The 24,323-nt window shown below is 38.4% G+C and overlaps 1 protein-coding gene across 1 annotated transcript in view; it reads right to left on the bottom strand.

The window, feature by feature from the left end:
* Positions 1-1,956, bottom strand: part of LOC134804153 (alpha-1,3-mannosyl-glycoprotein 4-beta-N-acetylglucosaminyltransferase A-like) — an 88,666-nt gene extending 86,710 nt beyond the window's left edge. Inside the window, exon 1 of the mRNA XM_063777099.1 lies at positions 1,816-1,956. Within this exon, the coding sequence (XP_063633169.1) occupies positions 1,816-1,829 (14 nt within the window). The 5' untranslated portion in view covers positions 1,830-1,956. The remainder of the gene's footprint in view (positions 1-1,815) is intronic.
* Between the last annotated feature and the right edge of the window lie 22,367 nt (positions 1,957-24,323).

Here is a 24,323-nt window from a genome sequence, read left to right as displayed (position 1 = left end):
TTTAGGCATGGCGTCTCCGTTGGTTATATCCTCTAAGATCAGTATTGACTACGAGGAAATTACACGAGACTCAGGTTACTTAACGTCTGTGGAAATTTCAAACAAATACCGAGTCAAGTAGCCGAGGCCGAGTTAGTACCACGACTGCCTTAAGCCCACCACTGACTAACAGGCCGCCGGACGATATCGGCCTGTCAGTTAGAACAATTTTGACAGTTCCGAACAACTGACCGGCCGATATCGTCCGGCGGACTGTTAGTCAGTGGTCGGCTTTAGGGGTCATCCATTAATTACGTCACACGAATTTCTAGGTTTTTTGACCCCTCCCCCCCCTTGTCACATTTGGTCACATTTGGCAAACCCCTCCCCCCTAGTGTGACGTCACATTTTTTCTACGAAATCGCCAAATCGAATTAAGTAAGTACCTAAGTATTATTAATATTTTATCAAAATATTTTTGATGATATAAATATTAGTAATTTTATAACCCAAAACTGCTTAGGAAAGAAAATTAAAAGAATAAAAACGATTATCGTTTTAAAAACTTGTTATTTAAATGTACAGCGAATAAAATAATTTAAAAAAAATTTTCGGTTACTGATGAAGTTAAAGTGACGTCACAAAGTTTGTGTCTCCCCCCTCCCCCATGTCACAATATGTCACATTTTCTTGACCCCCTCCCTTCCCCTAAACGTGTGACGTAATTAATGGATGACCCCTTAGGGTCGATATAGACGGACTGCAACCCGACTGCAACTTGTATGGGAACTGCACGCCGACAACCTCGGCCGACAACCGACAATGCAGTTGTCGTGCAGTCGGCGTGCAGTCTGTATGTACCGGCCCTTAGCAGTATCAAAGAAGACATTTACTGCCATCTTTCGACACAAATGATTAGTACTTACTTTTATAACGCCATTTGACTTTGATCCTTACTTTTTCACTGATTTGTGTTAAATTTGTAAAATGTCAAAAAGTATCTCCATCTAGTAGTAGTGTAGTAGTAGTCTATCAAACTAACTTATTCGCTGACGTCTGATAAAATTTTCTCAAGATCATTTCTTAAGTGTCTAATTCTTGATTAATATTAATATTGCATAAAACTCTCCTGTAATTTTGGCATTTTAGTATCCAAAAAATATTCCATACACGTAGAGACATACTAAACGAAACATACACCTACTTAGTACTAATATTTACAACTCCGTATACATATAACTGACCATGACATAGCTCTAAGACGATACGATGATAATTATTGCGAAACCCAAGGTCGCAAGGAAGCGAGGCGACCAAAATAGACACTAATTTATTACAAGTTCGAGCACTTAAAATTAAAATACAATAGGTTGCTATTATTTATTATTTTACTATGATGTATTGATTGCAATAGATCATAGTAAAATAATAAACATATCGTAGAGAGACAGAAAACATTTAATTTTTTTTAACAGGATTTCTTAAGTGGGCCGAAATTCTATTAGCTGTCTTGTTTCTCACCACTCTGTCACCGTTTTGATTGTGTTTACTATAAAAAAAGCGGTTGGTATTGTATATCTTTCTAGCTATTTTACACTAGAAAAATTAAATACTAAATTTTATCTCATACATTAAGCTCCATTCCGACACATTTTTCGGCGACATAAAACAAGACAACGAAAATAGTTTTGACCCAAGTACCTAATTCTTGGTTAATATTAATATTGCATAAAACCCTCCTAAAATTTAGCATTTACCAAATTTACGTGCATATATTTCGCCGTGCCTTCAAAGATAATAGACAGATTAAATCCTTAAGCTAAATTAAAAACGTACCTTAACGACAACATTTATTTTCACATGATTTTCCCTCTTTTTTAAGTGAATGTTTTCCCACTGGGCTTGGAATTATATCACTATGCGTTTTGTAAACATTGTGAATAAGGCACTGCGGTACGCGAGCGATCCGCAATGCGTAGAGCGATGTACTGCCGTGTCTGCAAGTGTTGCCAGAGTGTGCATGGAAATACTCTTTATTTTTTTATATTTGGGTGATATTGTAAAATTTGATATCCGCTTTTAACTAAAAACCTGTCGTGAGAATATTCTATAATATTTAGAAAATACATTGTTATTAATATAAGGCTTCCCTTGCCTCTTTACATTTAGTACCTAGGCCTTCCATTGAGTAACATTTCGAAGTCACTGAATTAGTTAAGTACTTAACTTTCATTCATGTAAATAAATATACAGACTTACCGAAAATGTATGATATTTAGATAGCTTTGGGAATCAGTTATTGAAAAAACGGTATAAATCTTTTATAGCTGGCTACTTTTCTTTCTGTACTTGTCTGTGCTATTAAAACCGCTGCCTACATACATACTAACAGGGCAAATGAAATAAATTCTAGTAAAAAGTGTGTTAACTGTAGAAAGAAAATAAAAATATTTAAGTATATTCAAGTCCCCACAAATATCTTAAAATAGATTCGAAAACAAATAGTCTCGATTACATCGCCTGTCAAACAAATAATAAACAAAGAATAGATTAAGTAATCCGTTAATATAATTTATTTAAGGCACACTTTTATATGCTTTTATATGCTTAAGTTACCTACATTATAAACAATATCTGGGAGACTGAGCTTTGCTCGGAAAACATAAAAACTCAAAAATGCGCGTTTTCCCAAAGATAAGACCTAGCTAGATCGATTTTTCGCCCCCGAAAGCCTCCTCCTCCTCCTGCTATAGCAAATTTCATCGAAATCGTTATCGTTAGAGCCGTTTCTGAGATCCCCGAAATATATACATAAGTACATATATAAATAAATATACAAGAATTGCTCGTTTAAAGGTATTAGATATAGAGCGACATAAAATAGTAGAAAATAAACAAAATGGAACTAAAAAAGTACTAAATTGTTGTTGTTTAAGCATATTACGTCAAAAATGTGACAGTTACGTAGGAAGCGGCGCCTTTAATAATTCTCTACAATTTCTTGTCGGACGATACAGAAACCTTTTATTTTAGAAACACCTGGCAACACTTTTCATCTGTCTGTTCCCTGTTGTACCGACTTCGGTCGGTAAAGCAGTGACGTCACTAGCACGGAACCATATAATCATGATGGTATCTATAAGGAAGACTACGAGTACGTGATACAGAAACAGCGCCATCTATTTTTTGTGCTCCAAGTTTTGTCCACGGCAGTGTTAGTAGGTAAAATAGGCTACTTTGCTACTAGTGTAATCAGCTTCTTTTTTAGTACCAAAGACATATGTAACTTCGTAATAAAATCATTTATCCATATATATACATTTTTTGATAATTTTATACGTTTTCATTTTGAGTTTTAGTCGTGTGTCGATAGATGGCAGTAAATTTGCTGTGACTATAAAATTTACAATGACAGGACCCCTCTATACTATATATTCTCTTTATTAGAACTTTCAAAACAATTTGCTGATATGGAATTTATATAAAAACTAGTATAGTGACGTCACGCTCAACTTGCCTTCTTTTTATATTTCAATCAGATTTTTTAAATAGAAATTGTGTTTAAAAATAAGTGCTATCTATGTTTTTCTCATATTTATCTGGTGCTTTATTTCGTGCACAGCATATTTATTTTAAGTAGAGGAAATATCCCAATTGTTTCATGTTTTTGGTAAAAAATGAATAAATAATAAAGATACCGTAAACAAGCCATACTCTAAGTGTGTTCCGCGGAACCCTAGGGTTCCGCGACACCCCTGCAGGGGTTCCGCAAGAATTTAGAACACTATGCTTTAGTCGCCTCGAAAAAATTACTATTCCGCCACCGCCATTGTAGGGTTCCATCAAGTATTTCGCTTTCCAAAAGGATTCCGTCAAAAAAAAAGATTGAGAACCGCTGCCGTAAACTGTGCGTACTATATCATGTTGTGATCCAAGAGTTTTATTATACATACAATAAGTATAAACATAAAAACTAGATCACAAACTAATTTAAGTGATGTTATCACAAAATAAATAATAGTACCATATGTACAATACCAACCTACTAGCATCTTTTCGAGCGATGGCGCCATACCTTTGGCCGATACTCGTGTAGATGGCGACACCTTTATATTTAACAAAAACACATATCAGTGAAAGCACAAGATCAAAGTTAAAAGGCGTTCTAAAAGTTTTAATCCTGTGTCGTAAGATGGCAGTAAATTTACTGTGACTACAAAATTTACTTTGATAATTAAATACGCCTCTATACTAAATTCTCTTTGGTAATATGGGGTCACCTATTAATTACGTCACACGATTTTCTAGGTTTTTTGACCCCTCCCCCCCTCCTTGTCACACTTGGTCATATTTGGCCAACCCCTCCCGCCACCCTGGTGTGACGTCACATTTTTTCAACGAAATCGGCTAATCGAGTTAAGTATTATTAAATTTATTAATATTTAAGCAAAATATTTTTGACAAAAGAAAAATTAGTAATTTTGTAACGCAAAACTGATAAGGATAGAAAATTAAACTAAAAAACGATTAGGTACCTATCGTTTCAAAATGACTGATGAACTTAAAGTGACGTCACAAAGTTTGTGACTCCCTCCCCCTTGTCACAACATGTCACATTTTCTTGACCCCCTCCTAATCGTGTGATGTAATTAATGGATGACCTATGACTGGATGACATAGGTCACCTATGTATTAAAAAGAGACCATAAAAAAATATTATTTTAGGTAGCTATTGGGGCTTCTTAAACAATAAATTAAATATTTCAATAAATAATTAGGTCAATAGGTTTGTGAGTTAATCTCTGCCATTTTATATAGGGGTTAAAGTCCACAAAATTCGCTAATACTACAATAAAACAAATTTCCTAATAACCGAGATGGTAAAATTATTCAACAATATTTTACATTTATAAATGCATTTTTTCTTATAAAAGTAAAATATTAATAATTGTTTAAAGCGCCATCTAACGACATGCAATAGAACTATTAACAACCTTCCTTTGGTATAACCGAGCCAACCTCCTATTGGTTATGACAAATGACGACAGGTGGCAGTGGCAACACTAACTCTGTAAGATTTGGTAAGATCAATCTCCGTATAAGATAAGTAGGTAAAGTCTAAGAAAAAACTTGGCCAAGTGCGAGTCGGACTCGCACACGAAGGGTTCCGTACCATTATCTATAAAAACGGTCACCCATCCAAGTACTGACCCCGCCCGACGTTGCTTAACTTTGGTCAAAAATCACGTTTGTTGTATGGGAGCCCCTCCTCGACACAGACAGCGGAGTCTTAGTAATAGGGTCCCGTTTTACCCTTTGGGTACGGAACCCTAAAAATACCTCGGAAAATGAAGAAAAACATTATGGTCAAATAGATGGCGCCATACCTTTCGCCTATACTCGTCAGTGAAAGAACAATGGTCAAAGCCATATGGCTATGACAATAAGCCTCTAGACACAACCATCTCCACGACAGCGACACCATAAATCAACACTACGGACGAGATGTGTACTTCACTTATACTGTCAGTCCAATTCGAACTGTATTTTTATAGTAACTAGGTTCAAATTATACTATAGTGAAGAGAGCTTAGAAAAACCGGCGGGTTTAGATGAAATCTATTCTTCTTTTTAGGGTTCCGTACCTGAAGGGTAAAAACGGGTCCCTATTACTGAGACTCCTCTGTCCGTCTGTCCGCCTGTCTGTCACCAGGCTGTAACTCATGTCATGCACCGTGATAGCTAGACAGTAAAAATTTTGCAGATGATGTATTTCTGTTGCCGCTATAACAACAAATACTAAAAATATAATAAAATGAATATTTAAGTGGGGCTCCCATACAGAAAACATGATGTTTTTTGTCGTTTTTTGCGTAACGGTACGGAACCCTTCGTGCATGAATCCGACTCGAACTTGGCCGGTTTTTAGGGTTCTGTACCCAAAGAGTAAAACGGGACCCTATTACTAAGACTCCGCTATCCGTCCGTCCGTCTGTCACCAGGCTGTATCTCACGAACCGTGATAGGTAGACAGTTGAAATTTTCATAGATGATGTATTTCTGTTGCCGCTATAACAACAAATACTAAACAGTACGGAACCCTCGGTGGGCGAGTCCGACTCACACTTGTCCGGTTCTTTCTTTTAGACACCTGCCGAAATGAGTCCGTCCACATTTTACTGACGCAATGGCAATTTTCTCTTGCGTTAGAACCAAGTTAGAACTAAGTATTGTTCTTTGTTACATTACATCCACTTGGGAACGTTATCTCTAATGGGGTTGGCAACTGTCAAAGGTTTGCATAGATGGCGCCATCATAGATTGCCCCTTTTTCTATGAGATTTGGCTTAAAGGGCTGGCATCCAGGGTATTACAAAAACAAAAAAAATTACACAATTCTAGGGATTGACAGGGCAAACTATGATGGCGCCATCTGCTAATAACTTCGACCGGCCAACCCCATTTAAACGTAACAATTGTACGCTTTGCGAGTTTTTTAGGAATTGGTCACCAGTACGGCTACCACCAGTTTTGACATTGACATAACGCTCACGTTTACGTAACTTACTTTCTATGCATCTCGCTCGTACTCGCATATGCGAGCAATAGTGCAAGCGAGATGTACAGAAAGTAAATTACGTAGACGTGAGCGTTATGTCAATGTTAAAACTGATGGTAGAGGCTCAGGGCCCAGTATGGTAGGGGAGCCCAAGAGGGGATTTTTGTGTTTACTCGAGCGCGTCAGATTAAGATATGAATGATATCTTGCTACCCCGTGTAGTCTACCTTTACCCCTTTTAGCCATCTATGTTGAGCCCTTGGTTGGTGGGGGGTTAGTGGGGGGTTCAACAAATTTTAAGCAGATTGTGGATTTGGTCATATTAGTCCAAATTAACGCTATAATTATGCTATTACTAAATCTGATAATTATTTGCACGCATTTCCTTAATCTGACGGTTACAATGTAAAAATTAGGCGTCAAACTTGTGTTCGTCAGATTAAGAAAACTACAAATAAGTGTTATATTAAGTTATAGAAAAAATATAGCATTGAAATGGACAAAAACGACCAAACCCACAAACTGCTTAACGATTTTTTAACCCTCTACCAACCTCCCGAAATTTAATAAAAATTGTAGACGCTCTCCGGCTCGCTGGAAAAAAAAACTTTATATATAACTTTTTTTCTTCTTATCATCTAATATTTCGATTCCAATAGGTCTGTATGACGCTCGAGTAAATCCCGATTTAGCATCGTGGGCTCCCCTACTCGCGTAACACGTCCGGCTTCCGACACGTCGGGAGGGAGGAGCCCAAGTGATATCTTATAGATGTACAAACATAACTTCCGTGAGACACAGACATATTAAATATATGACTCCTCAGTACGGAGTGAAACATGTCGAGCGTTTTTCGACTTAAAATACGTGAGTGACCCGTTCTTAATATATTTAATATGTACAAACATAATAAGTGTCGCATTTGATGTTTGAATAGTACTTGTGTTTCACACGAGGTGAAATTGTGAGCCGTGGACAGTGGCATAACATCGCGTAGGCGGAAGCGGGTCGGGGCATGAGCGTCAGGCGTTTTGCGGTGCGACTGGCGGCGATTAGCGATAAGGGCTAGGCCCCGCTGTAGGCCTAGCCAGGGGTGCGAAACACCTGAGATCGGCCAAACTAGGCTCCGCTCGGCTCAGCATTGCTCCGAGCAATTATTAGGGTCGGCACCACTTGACTTCCTTTAGCGTGCACGACCACAGATAAGACAATCACTTGAATTTTGACAACCCTAAATAGCCGAAAGGGATAGTGCCATATATTAGAAGGGGATAGCAAGATTCGACCCTGAACCGCTGTCAAACTTCGGTTTTGTAGGAAGTTTCCTTTCTGTACGGCAGTACTATTATTTATTCTGTGGCCTAGCATAAATAGTAAACACTTTATTGCCCAAAACAACATTGACAGTATTTCGCCCGCGAGATAGACTACCCGTCTTTTTCTAACTGTATTAAAGAGCGACGGGTAGTCTATCTCGCGGTCGAGATACTGTCGCCGCCAATCACGTGCTAGCCCGGCTGGTGCGTCGCGTCGTCGCAAGTGTCGCAACGCATTTAATGTGGCATATCATAAAAAATACAGGGTGAATCATAAGTGGTGAATAGAAATATGTGTGTCTTACTGTTTAACTTTAGCTTAAAGCTTAACTAATGGAAAAAATATTTTTTGAACGCCATGATGCCGGCGGTCTATGACACTGTGCGAGCGGGACAGCAATGCGCGTGCAATAGAGATAAGAACAGGCGGGTAAATGTACGTAATTCTTCTAGCTTAGTGTCCTTACTTTAGAATTTAGATTAATGCGGACCCCTTGTCGTTGTCGCTTGTAACTTGGGCCGCGCCGTGATGCAACGGCCGACATTATGCAACAGGGAGCGCATCTGATTCTCAATGTACATTAGAAGATTACCGCTAGCCGTGCCCCGCGGCGTTGCCCGTGTGAGAAAATCTCAACTAAGCATTCATTCGAAGATATCGTCACTACTTTGAAAAACACTCGTATCTTTGTTCTATCAATCAAAAGAAAAATGTAGTAACTATGTAAATACATAATATGTGACGTTCCACGGCAAAAGGTACCTTATGGCGGCTGGCGCTTACGTCGCATAGCGCCGCAATAATATTGGAGCAGCGTTAATAATAGCGTAAGCGCCAACCGCCATAAGGTACCTTTACCCGTGGGACGTCACATATAAGGGTTACAGAGTTACTGCGTTTCAACTTTGAGTAGCAGTCTGAGATACGAGATTTTTCAAAGTATTATAATTACGTATTATAATATTTAATTATAAGTTCCGTACCTCAAAAGGAAAAAACGGAACCCTTGTAGGATCACTCGTGCGTCTGTCTGTCTGTCTGTCCGACCATTCCCATCCATTATCTCCGAAACTACTGCTACTACAATTCTTCTTCTTCTTCTTAGTCGTTACACTCTTGCCAGAGTGGTCGTGGTCATCATTGTGAATCTCGATGAGTGATGATCTTGCTAATACGGTGCCATTCCCTACCTATAGATGACAGGAAAACCTATTAGAAATGTACACTCAAGCCTGAGTCGGACTTAATAACTTAGTTTTTGATCCGACCCGTCGAGTTTTTGAAAGACATTTCATTCACGTTCCACATAAAAAAATACATTGTTAAAAATTGAGTAATGTCCGTAACCCTTGGAACGCGAGTCCGACTCGCACTTGACCGGTTTTTAAAGTTCAAAATTCGGTTATTGTTACAAGCTTTTATTTAACTTGCAATGTACAGTCGCCATCAGATATATCGGAGCGGCCAAGGTGCTCACAAATATCGGAACACGCCTCTATTGTCAGGGCGTTAGAGCGCGTGTTCAGATATTGTGAACACCTTGGCCGCTCCGATATATCTGATGGCGACTGTACCTATGTAAATATGTAGTTAGTAGGGTTCCGTACCCAAAGGGAAAACGGGACCCTATTACTAAGACTTCGCTGTCCGTCCGTCCGTCCGTCTGTTCGTCCGTCCGTCCGTCTGTCACCAGGCTGTATCTCACGAACCGTGATAGCTAGACAGTTGAAATTTTCACAGATGATGTATTTCTGTTGCCGCTATAACAACAAATACTAAATACAGAATAAAATAAAGATTTAAGTGGGGCTCCCATACAACAAACGTGATTTTTGACCGAAGTTAAGCAACGTCGGGCGGGGTCAGTACTTGGATGGGTGACCGTTTCTTTTTTGCCGTTTTTTGCATTATGGTACGGAATCCTTTGTGCGCGAGCCCGACTCGCACTTGCTCGGTTTTTTTGTAACTATTATGTTTGTACGGGTCACATCTTGCAAGCTAAATTTGACCCATTTTCCGACTTCCAATGAAGCTGAAAATTTGCATACCTACATATATATAATAAGTCAGGTGACAATGCAATATTATGGTACCATCGAGCTGATCGGATGATGGAGACAGGAGGTGACCATAAGAACTCTGTGATAAAACAATGTAAATTAATTGTGTTTGGGGTTTTTAGAATGGTATCTATGAGGTATTAGTTGTCTGTGGAAAGAAAAGTACAGTTAGCGACAAAAGTTTGTACCAAAAATGGGATTTTTGCCAAAAACTTATCTACAACTTTACTGTACTAAACAACTGTCTGAAAATTTAATTTCGCGCGGAGCAAGTACCATGGCCTCATGGGTTACGAGAAGATGTGTAGTTGATCCTATGCGGTTGCTCGCGTATCTTAGCTGTATACTTTTGGTTTGGTTTGTTTGTATGATTCTACTAGTTTAAATATTATTTTTGTTGACTCGTAGAAAAAGTATTAAATAAGTATACAATAGTGATATAATCAAAAGCTTTTCAATCTCGTAGGCAACTCAGCAAGCTTCGTTGACTAAACACGGTACTCGACTGAAAAGCTCTCTATTATATTACGATTGTATAAAATACTATTTGGTGTCACAATATAAGTTTGAATTGGCCTTTCAAGGAAGACAATAATAATAAATTATAATATCGCCCGGGTAGTAGGCCAAACAAAGTAGATGTTTTCCAGGAATTAATTCCCAGTTCCATTTTATAAGCTGGAAATTGTCTAAATACCTTCATTTGGTTCTAAATTAGTGTAATCCGAATTTGCTCCATTCCAGGAGTTGTGGAAAAAAAATTACTATTTTTCAGTTTTTTTGCTTGTAGTTCAAAAACGGTACGTCCGACGGAAAATTCGCTCTACTCATGATAGAAATTGACATCAGAGCGTTTTCCAAAAAAATGTACATTTCATTCATGTCTTCAAAATATTTACTTCTTGGGCTCATTTTACTCAGAATCATTTGTACATTCACGCCTCATACATGAAAAAATGTGTCCCAAGGCTCCCAAAATTTATCCACACCTGGGTTGGAGCAAACTCGCATTATATAGATTATTCGCATTATATAGGACCAAATGAAGGTATTAAAATTGCTCGGAATTAATTCCACACGAACAAAACAAGGACAAAACCTCCAGACTAACAGACAGTGTATCCGATTCATATATATAAAAAAAAAAACACCTGTTTAATATTACATCAACGGACACACATAGCCGTACGCGCCACTCCGTCTCTTCACAAATCGGAACATTAAGATTACAAATGGACATTTAAGTTTAAGTGTTTTCTTATGTCACACCTTGTGTGTTTAGACTAAAGGTTGACTCACGCTAGACCGGACCGGGGCCGGGCCGGAGCTTTCTATGGAAAGCACCACGTGATCACCGATCAGCCATCATAGAAAATGACATGACGGACGCCTCGGCCTGGGCCCGGTCTAGCGTGAGCCATCCTATAAGCAGACGCTTTTCATATAGATTTTCGTACTTACATTGACACAGACCGTAATTACCCGTTCCGAACGGCCACAAATCCGTACACACATCGCCACAAATCGTGTAACACGGGTACAGTCAACTGTAAAAATATGGGTGTAGCCAACTTATTCAAAAATATGTCCCATAGTTCTTAATTCGCTGACATAAGAGCTATGGGACATATTTTTGAGATGATTTGTGCACCGTGCACCCATATTTTTACACTTACACGAAACCCGGACGCGACCGCGAACCCTAGAATTATGCGCGTGCAATATTATGTATTACCAGTATAAGTGTCTTGGCATCCTGCAGCTGTAAACTTATACCTATTATACCTTAAACTTATACCTTATAGTGTTTGTCTGAATAAAGAATAGAGATAGCAACAGGCGGATCAATATACGAAAATCTATATGGAAAACGTCTCTTCTTTACCCTCATCATAGAGAAATATAGTAAGAATAGAGTGCTCATTCCATACATCTGTTTTGATACCAAAAAGACTATAATTTTCGCAGTCGACATCTAGCATCGATTAGCGGAATTATCAGTACCGCTAGTTGATACTAGGATTCACTAGAGTCGCGACTCACGGAAATTGTATTGAACAACAATTTACAACTAATATTTAAAAGCAGAAGGAGTTGAAAATAGAGTTCCGGTTAATCCGGTTATAATATTAGCTGAAAATTGTTGAGCATTAGACATTTTGGCCGTTGCAACATCTATTGTCAAGTAGCAGTACTGATAACTCCGCTACTCGATGCTAGATGTCGACTACGAAAATAATAGTCGTTTTGGTTCTAAAACTGGAGTATGGAGTGAGCACTCTATGTATTTTTCTATGCCCTCATATAGATTACAGTACCATTATCGCTAATTGGCTGCCCGATTGTAACCCTTATTCCAATGGTGTAAGATCTATGATAGTTGATGATGTTTTGAGATATAGATTCATTGCGTCATGGGCCCTTTGCGCAATTGTTTCCGTGACTCCTGCGCATGTAGGTGTTGTGGGGAAACCTCGATAATGAGCTAACCTAAAGGGGCCCACTGATTAACAGTCCGCCGGACGGTTTCAGCCCGTCAGTTGTTTGGAACTGTCAAACTTTTGTTCTAACTGACAGGCCGATACCGTCCGGCGGACTGTTAATCAGTGGGCCCTTAAGGTGTACCTCTAGATCAATCTTTTATCCTAAGGGCCGGTACGGACGGACTGCAACCTGTAGGGCTAATATGGTCGGCTCTTTATCATTAAAATTTGTCACCATGGCTGTCACGTTCTAACAAATAAATAAGCGCGAAAGTGACGCATTGCATGACAGGTGATAAAAATGCGACCATGATCTGCTGACTGCAATTTGTATGGGAATTGCACGCTGACTGCACGCCGCAACGTCAGCGTGCAGTTTCCATACAAGTTGCAGTCGGGATGCAGTGCTGTCAGTCAGTCTGTATCGGCCTTTAAGCGACACTTTGGTCGTGCAGGTCGATTCGAACGTGCACCTGGCATCAAGCCAATATATGACGTTCCACGAAAAAAGGTACCTTATGGCGGCTGGCGCTAACGTCGCATAGCGCCGCAATAATATAGGAGCGGCGTTAATAATAGCGTAAGCGCCAACCGCCATAAGGTACCTTTACCCGTGGGACGTCACATATACAGGGTGGAATCGTTAAGTGTTAACATGCGATTTTTCCGTAAATATAACAGATATCAAAAACATATAAACTGATAGCGAAAGTACATTATCCAATAAGTAAAATTACAGCAATAACTTTTTTTATAAAATTAGGAATTATATTCCACCAACACACCTTATAAAACAAAGTCCCCCGCCGCGTCTGTCTGTATGTGTGTAAATATATGTTCGCAATAAACTCAAATACTACTGAACGGATGGTCACACGGTTTTCACCTATCAACAGAGTGATTCTTGAGGAAGGTTTAAGGTGTATATTTTGTTAAGGTTTTGTGTAACCCGTGCGAAGCCGGGGCGGTTCGTAATATATTCCAGGGTGGCGGATACTTTTGGCGCGTTGTTTCATACGCTAATATTGACGCTGACTGTACATCCCTAACATCCCTTGCTATTGTCAAATGCGTAAACAAGTATAATAGTAGAGCGTTAACACAGGCTTTAGGTTAGTTCTCGTTCATGGCGATGTCGTCTCGGATATGGGTAAATATGGTACTTATCGATGCATTCAGTGTAATGCCCTGAACACAAATATAGTTAGTCAAGCAGATCTTGTCAGTAGAAAAAGGCGGCATGAAAAATGTAGGCGCGAAGGGATATCGTCTTAAGAAAATTTGAATTTCGTGCCTTTTTCTACTGACAATATTTGCTTGACCATCTATAAATGTGAGATGACAAACGCGAAAGTGGTGGGGGTAGTCGCTGTGACGTCATAATTGTCATAAAGTCGGCAGTACAAACTTTATTTTTATTTTCTTGGTATGTATTTTGGACTAATCCATTTGCAATTTTCAATTTAGAACAGTTAGAAGTCAACTGTGGATTGTGAAATTTTAGAACGTTTTCTAATAATTTGTCAGACCAAGTATTGAAAATGTTACAGTATGTTATATATTTGTAATCTTCTCACAAATACCATTTAATTGGTACCCCATATGGTATGATAAAAAAAAAAAAAAAGTTTGTACTGCCGACTTTATGACGTCACAGCAACTACCCCCACCACTTTCGCGCTTGTCATCTCATATATCTGTGTTCAGGGTATTACACTGAATGCATCGATACCATATTCACCCATATCCGAGATGACATGAGCGAAAATCGATTTCTAAAAGAGTTTCCTTTCACTTGACGCTTTACTATAACCCTATAACTATCATGTCAGTGTAAAATTAGCTGCACCAAGTTTTTTCGGTACATCTATTTAGTGTAGTTAGTAAACACAATAAATCATTAAGTCGCGCAAAAAGTGCTTCCCATGTTGTCGAACGATGATCTCTGAGTAGAACCGTCAAGCGTGAGTCGGATTGTTAGCATAAAGTTCTGTATTAATCATAGAAGGTAGCATCCTATAGAAGTGGTGTGCGCGTGCCTCCGATCCGTTTAAGGGGCTACCCCACGCCAATGACCTTCGATCTGAATCCCTTAGTTTTCTCATGTTTTTAGTGGCTTATTAATTAACAGCAACGGCTTTAACGCCGTTAGTACACTGACGCTGCGAATCGCGAAAATCTGGCGAAACAATGCGAAATTGTTATCGCAGCGTCAGTGTACTTACGGCGTAAGCAATATAGTAACCCATATTTACTTCAAAGTTTATTGTCTTCGAGATATTTGGCGTCAAAGTTGAACAATTTTAGGCTAAAAAACTGGTTTTCTAGCTATACCTAACTTTTGTGTTAATTAGTTTAAAATTAAAACACTAGACACGTCAAAGACGAACCCAAATATGTACTGTAGTGCAAAAAAAGGAGATACGATTCAAAACTTGTCGAAAATCGATGAAAACTAGGGCTTCCAATACCGGGATCCCGGGATCCCGAAATACCGGGATCCCGTCAGTTTAAACGCATTTTTCAATACCGGTATTTTTTAATGCAATACCGGGATCCCGGTATTTTCAAAAACAAGGAAAATGTGCCGATTATAACGTTTAAAATTCATTAAAATGATTAAATTCGGCTATATGAAGAAGATTACTTGCCCATTACAAGACACGGCTCAAAAAATCAACTCCGCACTTATCCTATCAGATTGACCAAGTCATCTAAAATCATGTCACATATAGGACCTAGAATTTACAATAAGCTCCCAGCGGAGATAAAGAACGTGGGTAGTACCCAAATATTTCTAAAAAAAATATGAAAATGGCTTCTAGAGTCTAAGACTACTCTTTCTATGACATCAAAGATTTTTTTTATAAAGGGAATTTAATAATACTATGTTATGTAATTCAATTAAATAATTTAATACTAATATTTTAATAAATTTTAATGTTATATAATAACTGAATAATGCCTGACATGTAATATTTAAAATATTATGTATAAATGTCTATGTCTATGTCATTTAATTAAAAAAGATCATTTACTTGTAACAAGATCTGTGCAATAATCGAATTTAAACTGTTGTGAGACATACTAAACCGTAAAATTATTCAAAGATCTGTGCATATGCGTTAGATAGATATTTAGTGATGAATACTGATGTTCAGGATATGATATTAATATAATTAGTTCTTAAAATTATATCAAAAAGTAGAAAGAAATGAGCAAGGAATTGTAGTATGGCAAACGAATTTTTGGTAGCAAATTTTAATATAGTTGGCTGGTTTATTAGGTTGAACTAAAAATGTGACTGGTGAAGTCAACAAGGCGTATAAAAGTATTGCCAACCTGGAGGATGTAATGATAAATTATTGTTTAATATCCTAAGCTAAGGACATACATATCTGGTGTTAGTGAGCTTATTTTTAATAAAACTCACAATTTTTTATGCGATTCATAGTCAATACCGGGATCCCGGTATTGATGAAGACAATTTCGGTATTAATACCGGTATTGAAAGAAGTCCGGTATTTGGAAGCCCTAATGAAAACCTCGGGTAGCCCCTTAAGGGCATTTCGGTATCGTGTTCTGATTAGGGTAAAGTATAGAAGACCGTGTTTCTACGCGAAAATTTTTTTTTACATTATTTTACCTAATATTTATTGAACTTAAAGATTTATAATGGTTGTTTTTACTGAAATACCTATTAATTATTTACTTATATTTTAAGTACTTACCTAATTGATAAGGTAAATAAAAGGTTTAAGTATACTGTTGATAATAAAAATTATGGCTGTCCACAAAGAGTAAGAGATTACGAAGAAATGAAGATAAACTGGTTTGTTTACATTAGTAAACAAACCATTACATTTACATTAGTAAACAAACCAGTTTATCTTCATTTCTTCGTAATCTCGCACTTTTTGCAGTATTGGTATTATATTTGCAGTTTCTATTAAACAGTCATTTTTTCTTCTTTTTTTAATAAAGCTGAGTAGGTGTAGGTTTTAATAATATTTTCTATGAGTAATAAATAAGATATTAAAACAAGTTTTAATATTACCGTACCCTAAAAAGTTCCTCCGTTAAGTCAAGGTGAAATTTATTAAAAAAACTGAATATGCGCCATTGTTTCGCATATCTCGATCGAGATAAGGCCGCATACAAAGACTAACATGCACTTAGTACGTTCCTACTCTTCCGTTGCTTATGAAGTATTAAAGCTGATTAATACAGGTTTTTCATGTTTATATTAAAAATACCGGAAAAGGTACATAATTAAAATATAATTTTAATTTTTTTTCGTCATAATTGGTCATAGTCTTTGTATATGTAGGTACATCGAATGATGGTAGGTACTTACCTATAGGACAGTTCGTTCTTATAATATCTGGGAGACCGAGCTTGGTTCGGAAAACATATCAAAACTGAAAAATGCGCGTTTTCCCAGAGATAAGACCTAGCTAGATCGATTTATCGCCACAGAATAAATAATAAGTACTAGGTACAGAAGACTCACTCTCTAACAAAACGCGTCTGTTACGATCAGCACAGATATGGCCGCTAGGTGGCGACAGCGCCACGCGCGGCTTATGGCAAACCCCAAAATTGGTGTGGAACGGATGTACTTTTAGCTACCTGTAGCAAAGCGACGAAATCGCGGAGTGAGCCACGCCTGTTATCGCCCCCGAAAACCCCCATATAGCAAAATTCATCGAAATGGTTAGAGCCGTTTCCGTGATCCCCGAAATATATATTTTAATAAATATACTTACAAGAATGAAAATAATTTATTTACTCATGCAAAAGGTTGATGGTATATAAAATCACACAAAAATAACTTTAATAAGTATATCTAAATATGAAAATATTCTAGTCTAAAAGACCTCCGCGAGTTGTACCGGGTGCAAAGGTGCCCATCACTTACAAGAATTGCTCTTTTAAAGGTACAGTAGAGTCCGGTTATAACGACGCCCAAGGGACCGCTGATATTACGTCGTACTAACCGGACGTCGTACAAAACGAACTGCCAAATTTAATATGTTTTTTAATCAAAATAATTACATAGTTTTGTATTTATTAATACTTATGCGACAATCAAAGAAGAAAAAAATCATTTCTTTTAAAATATTTATTTACGGTAGTATTACGACACCTTGTCTTAAATGGAGAGACTTGTGTGTTTAGAAGAAGCCACTTTTCAAGGTAGACATACTCACTCGTCATCCGCAAATTACTCGAATCCCGTAGAATAAAAAGTCGTAATTCTTGGGGAACTAGTCAAACTGACGTTGTTTTATCACATAGTTCCTATGGCCACCTTCTGTGTCCATCATCAGATCAGCTGGAAGGTACCAAAATATTGCATTGTCACCCAACTTACATAATTATGTATGTGAAGTTTAAGCTCAATTGAATAATGGGAATTGTTTTATTTAGTTTGCAAGATTACGAAAAGTCACATGACTATTTCATCCTGCTCCGTATAGGCAAAAGGGGGAGGGGAGTTCGGTGCGCGGGACGGAGTAAGCTTCTTACCAACAATTTATTTGTAAAAACTACGTCGCTCGTCGTTGTAACCGGACTTGACGGACGGATTTTGAGTCAATTTCCGTCGTTAAAAGCGATCGGTCGTTATAAGCGGAGTCGTAATAAACAGTTGAGCTTTCATAGTAGCTTGTACTAAAACCAAACAAGTGCCTCTACTTACGTTGGTTGTTATATGCGAAGTCGTACTAACCGGACTCTACTGTATTATTATACATATATTATATAGGTATATATTAGATAGATTAGATTAGATTCGATAGATATGAAGTAGCGTGTCACATTATTTTTTGGCTCGATATTTTTTTCACATTATTTTGAACCTAAGGTTTACGATGGTTGTTTTCATTGAAATATTAATAATTAACTTATATTTTAACTAGTAATTGATATAAGATTTACTATAAATAAAAAATTTAAGTACTTAGGTATATAAAATTAAATTAAAATAAATAGTTATTTATTTCAAAAAATAAATTTCCATAATATATAGCTAGCTTATATTATATTATTCTTAACCTATGTTAGTGACCTACCTACACCGTACTGAGGGGCTACCGCGAAAACCGAAATTCGCAAATTGCGGGGATCTTTCTCTTTTACTCCAATGAACGCGTAATAAGAGTGACAGAGAAAAATGCCCGCAATTTGCGAACTTCGATTTTCGCGGTTATAGCCCTGTACCTACCCCTAGTGTCAATTTCATTCGATAGCGTGACGCGACATATGCGTTGCGTTAAGTGTTATTTTGTATGGGATTTTGAGTTTCCAAAACGTCCCGCTTGGCGCGCTGTTCAAAATCCCATACAAAAATAGACATAACGCAAACGCGAACGCTCGTCATGCTATAGAATGATACTGGTGATACTAATGATATGACACTAGGGGTTCTGTGTAGAATCCCATATATGCCTTGTTTGCTTACAAAAGCTAACTTTATTTCAATTACTAAGAGGACAAGAGAACAAGTGGGAAAGTAAGTCATTAAACTCATTAATTACGTCTGTTTGTACTCTTCAATTAATTGGGCATAGGCGGAGACGAGAGAAAGTGTAGGCTGTGGCTAAGACGGCAGCGGACGAGAAACTTACTTCGCTGGCTCAGCGACCCGAAGTGGATCTTGGCCTCTACTGACACTATAGTTCGTTTTTTTTAGCATTAGAAAGAAGGTAAGCGATCTTGACATGTCACTTAATTGAAAAACGCTTTTTAAAAATCAGTAACTATTACTTATGAAAGCATAAGAATATAAATGATCGTAATAGATTCATAATTGTAACATATTTGCCGAGACCTATTTTTATAACGTGTTTTCAATAAAAAGACAAATCGAGATTGTTTACCTTATTTCTAATGCTAAAAAACGAACCATAGATGTCACCATTCGTTCCTATCCTGTGCGATCAAAACTCCTAGCTAGTGTAAATTTCATTCGATAACGTGACGAGCGTTCGCGTTTGCGCACTCTATTTTTGTGTGGGATTTTGAACAGCGCGCCAAGCGGGACGTTTTGGAAACTCAAAATCTCATACAAAATTACGCTTAACCCAAACGCATACGTTACGTCACGCTATCTTATGAAATGTACACTAGTACGTCTACCATCAGTTTTGAGATTGACATATACGCTCACGTCTACGTAACTTACTTTCTATGCATCTCGCTCGTACTCGCATATTAGTGCAAGCGAGATGTACAGAAAGTAAATTACGTAGACGTGAGCGTTATGTCAATGTCAATACTGATGGTAGAGGCTCAGGGGTACCTACCGTGCGATCACACGCCATTAAGCCGCTTGGATGTCGCACAGCTCTGGACGAGAAACGATGGTCTGAATAATTATATAATTATATGCATAAAGGGTTCGAGTAGTATTCTTCGTTATGGGTCTCTGTCGACATTTTTAACAACTTTTGTCCAAAAATCACTTGCCCTAACCATTTAGTAAATTAAGTAGTAGTGAACTTTAAAGGGCCGTCACAATAGATCACTGCTTGGTCGACGTGGCACTCAAAGCCCCACTACCCACTACACACCAATAATAAATCATCATTCTCTTGCCCTTGTCCCATTCACTTGGGGTCGGCGCGGCATGTCTTTCTCTTCCACACCTCTCTGTCGCCCGTCATTTCATCATTCACTTGGGTTCGTTTCATATCAGCTCTCACACAGTTCATCCACCTTTTCCTCGGTTTTCCTTTCCTCGTACTACCCTCCACATTCATTCGTAATACCTTTCTCGTCACATGACTTTCACCCCTCCGCATCACATGCCCGCACACACTCAATAATAAATAGTTTTGCTAAATACAGCGTGTATTATTATTATTATTAATACAACTTTAAATGAACATAAGGCGTACGTTTTAATGCAATTTTAAAATATTTTTTTATTTATAAAATGACAGAGTGAAATAAAATTTTAGTTTTTTTTTGTGTAATTATGTACGTACAGTGGCGTTCAAAAGTGCATGGATAGATGTCGACCGTAATGCCTTAATATTGCCTACGGTTGAAACATGTCCATGCACTTTTGAACGCTAGAGTACATAAATAGTGATCGTTTGCGACGCTCACGGAGTGTCCACAACCTTAAGTCATGTAAACGTTCAGATGAATCTAGATTTCTTTGAGCACTAAACGTGACAGCGTTATTTGTTGTATTTAGAGACGCGCTACACACAAAGATATAAAAAAATGATAGCTAACTTTTATAACTACACAGACATGACATAGGTAATACCTTACCTAAATACATGTTAAGAGGCCCACTGATTAACAGTCCGCCGGACGGTATCGGCCTGTCAGTTAGGATATAATTTTGACAGTTCCGAACAACTGACAGGCCGATAGGTACCGTCCGGCGCGCGGCGGACTGCTAATCAGTGGGCCCCTTTACGTAAATAAATGTGACGTCCCACTGGTAAAGGTACCTTATGGCTGTTGGCGCTTAGGCTATATTACTAATATTACTAACGCGGTGCTATACTATTGCGGTGCTATGCGGCGCCAGCCGCCATAAGGTACCTTTTCCCGTGGAACAAATATTAATACCAAGTTTCATGTAATTGAAGCATATATCATTTTAAAATAAAATGACAGCTTATCTTCGATTGTGTGGGAGCGGCTTTTTGGCGGCGGGTCCACACGTGACTTAAAAACATAGCTTAGCTAGACCGTGTATTAGCCCCGGGTCCAAACCCGTCGGTTACCTCACTGGCATTTAAAATCGCATATTCTCTAAGCGTTAGCGCACAATGGACCCCAATATTACGTGACCTCAGTTATTATATTTGGCGTCAAACTCGACGCTTAGCCTAGTCGGTAGTGAACCTGCCTACGATGCATGAGGTCTCGGGTTCGAATCCGGTAAGGGCTTTTATTTGTGTGTTTATCACAAATATTTGTTCCTGAGTTATGAATGTCTTCTATGCACGAGTATATAAGTAGGTACTTATGTATAACTGTATATTCTAATCTAATCTTACCTGAATAAATATTGTTTATTTTTACCTAATAAAGGGCCTTAAAGGCGTCCCTATCTGGCGCGGATGCAAACGCACACACGCGGGTGCCATTGTAGGTAAAATCCTTCGCACGCATCCGCGCCAGTTAGCGTTGCTCATATTCATAACTCATAATATTTTCCGTTCTTACTCGCTCATCCGCTCCGTGCAATCGCGCCATCTAGCGGACGCCCTCAAGAATGGCGTTGCTTCTATTTTAACTTACTTTAACTCGGCATCTCGGCAGTGGGCCTACACTCCTCCTTTCGGGCATTCTCGGCTCCGTTCGGCTCAGCATTGCTCCGAGCAATTATTAGGGTTGGCACAACTTGACGTCCGTTTGGCTGCACGACCACAGATAGGATAATGACTTGAATTTTGATAACACTAAATAGCCGAAAGGGGTAGTGCCATACATTAGAAATAGACAGCATGATTCTTCCCTGAATCGCTGTGAAACATCCGTTTTGAAGTGAAAACTTCTTTAGCGGCGCTGTGCACTTTTTGAGGTGGGGAAAAAATGTTAAACTCGAGACAGCGTAAGACGTAAGGCGTAACCCTCTCTTTCTACCGCGCAGCGAAACTGTATGCCTGAGCCTGCTGTTTCGTTTAGGCGGCGCAGGGCGCTTGCGTGACGTCACGTGTGACGGACAATGTCATTATGTTTCTCTTTTTTTTATTTAAATGCCGTCTAGTGAGTTTCCCTCAAACTGGTATTAATATAACTGTAGTACACACAGTGATGTGCTTAGGGGTTTCAAGTAATGCGACGAAATAACGCTAGATGGCGTTAACCTCAATTATACAAGTGCTGCAGACATTTAGCACTAGATGGCGCTGTTATTAATATTTTGAGTTACAATGTCGTTGAGTTTTCCCGGAGTGCAACCCGTTGTTTTTTTTTCGGAAGTGTCCTTTCTATACGGCAGTACGAATATTCTGTGATCTCGGCAAGCGTTCGGAATCTCATCCGAGCTGTCCTTACGTTACGCATTAAAAAACATCTAGACTTTAGTGATCCTAGATTTCAAATCTGCATTGATCAATGTTTGACTTTTATGATCTTGGGTTATGTATACGAGTTATTTTGCAATTCATTAAGAAATTTTGTAAATAATGTGGGAACGTCTGCATTATGAACTCATAGTTGTAAATTTATATTTTATTGCAATTTTTTCAACTAGACTTTGACTAGATATTGACTAATACCCATACAGGTTCATATAGGCAACTATGTTTCTACATAAGTATTCGTATGACTTAAATAAGGTCACATAAAAATAGACTTTATGAAATAGGATTAAGGTCGGTAACTTTCTAGCATTAAACGATAGAACCTTTTCGATTTTGTTCTAATATCACCGGCGTACTCGGAGTAATTAACAATGGAGCCGCCATGTCTAAAATTTTCGGTACAAAATAGTCTGCCGTTTTTTGCGGGGGAGGGGCACATCAAATGTATAGGTACGTCATGTCAGATAAACGTCAGTCCATACATATGGTTGACATGTGGTTGACCATTGGCCGCCTTTTTTCGACAGAGGGGAACGCCTGTTAATGGCGGCTCCATTGTTAATTACTCCGAGCCGGCGTACTTAGTACAGCAACAGCGGCTAAGGCGCTCACAAATATCTGAACACGGCGAAGGCGTTCGCGTCAATCGGTCCTATTCAAACTTTAAGATACGTAAATGAATAGATCTAGAAACGATATGGATTAGATATGTCAGTGACAAATGTGATTTTTCTTCAAACAAAAACGTCACTTTTGACACTGACACATCTAATCCGTATCGTTTCTAGATAATCTAGATCTATTAATTGACGTATCTTAATTTACTTTCTATACATTTCGCTCGCACAACTTAATATCGCCGGTACGAGCGAGATGCATAGAAAGTAAGTTACGTTCACGTTAGAGTTTATGTCAGTGCCAAACTGGTGGTAGCTTACTATACTATTTGTGGTAGAGTTAGACCAAGAAAAGTCTGCAGCGATTTTGATAGCCCACGCAGTGCAAGTGTCATTTATTCATAATTTCATAAAGGTTTAACCTTTTCGACGCCGTGTCAAGCACAAAAGCTGTTACTCGGACGCCACGTCACCCAAGTGTCAAATCTGAAATTGAACTTTATGCATATGCACGTAGGTCTATGTTGCTCTGTGGTCTGTGACCGATTAATCGGTCTTTGGGGTTGAACCTGCTGTGCGGATATATCGGTCATTGGCGTCCAAAAGGTTAAAATAACACTTAGACTGCGTGGGCTATCAAAATCTCTGCAGAATTTTCTTGGTCAAAGTCTAGCTGTAAAGATCGCTCAAGGACGCCGCGTCAAAACCTGATTTTATGGACTTTAAATCTACCATACCCGCATTTTTGTGGTAGTTAATAAGCACCTATACTAATAAATAATAAATATTATAGGACAATTTTACACAGATCGACCTAGTCCCACAGTAAGCTCAATAAGGCTTGTGTTGTGGGTACTAGACGACGATATATATAATATACACACATGTATGAATACTTATATACTGTGCCAGTATTTATCTCCTTGACAACGAGACAGACCGGTATTCTGATTTTAATAATATGGTCTAAGAGTAAATACGGAAATAGGTTTGCAAATTTATAGAGCAACGAAATCCCTCTAGTTAGTGTGCCATACTATCATTATTAATTAATCCGGGCGCCTGGCAGCTGTTTAGCGGTGGGTGTGACAGTGGTTGGGCAACAATACCTACTAGCTCTCCGTCTAATAGGTCTGTCAGTATCAAAAGTGAAGTTTTTGGTTGGAGAAATGACACTTTGACATTGACAGATGAGATCTATATCTAATCCAGATCCCAGATCTAATTCTTATCCTGTTAAGTGAAGG

Source organism: Cydia splendana, chromosome Z (genome assembly GCF_910591565.1).
Source record: "Cydia splendana chromosome Z, ilCydSple1.2, whole genome shotgun sequence".
In the NCBI taxonomy this organism is placed as follows: domain Eukaryota; kingdom Metazoa; phylum Arthropoda; class Insecta; order Lepidoptera; family Tortricidae; genus Cydia; species Cydia splendana.
The sequence above is the reverse complement of the archived record's forward strand: the minus strand, read 5'-3'. Positions and strand labels throughout refer to the sequence as shown.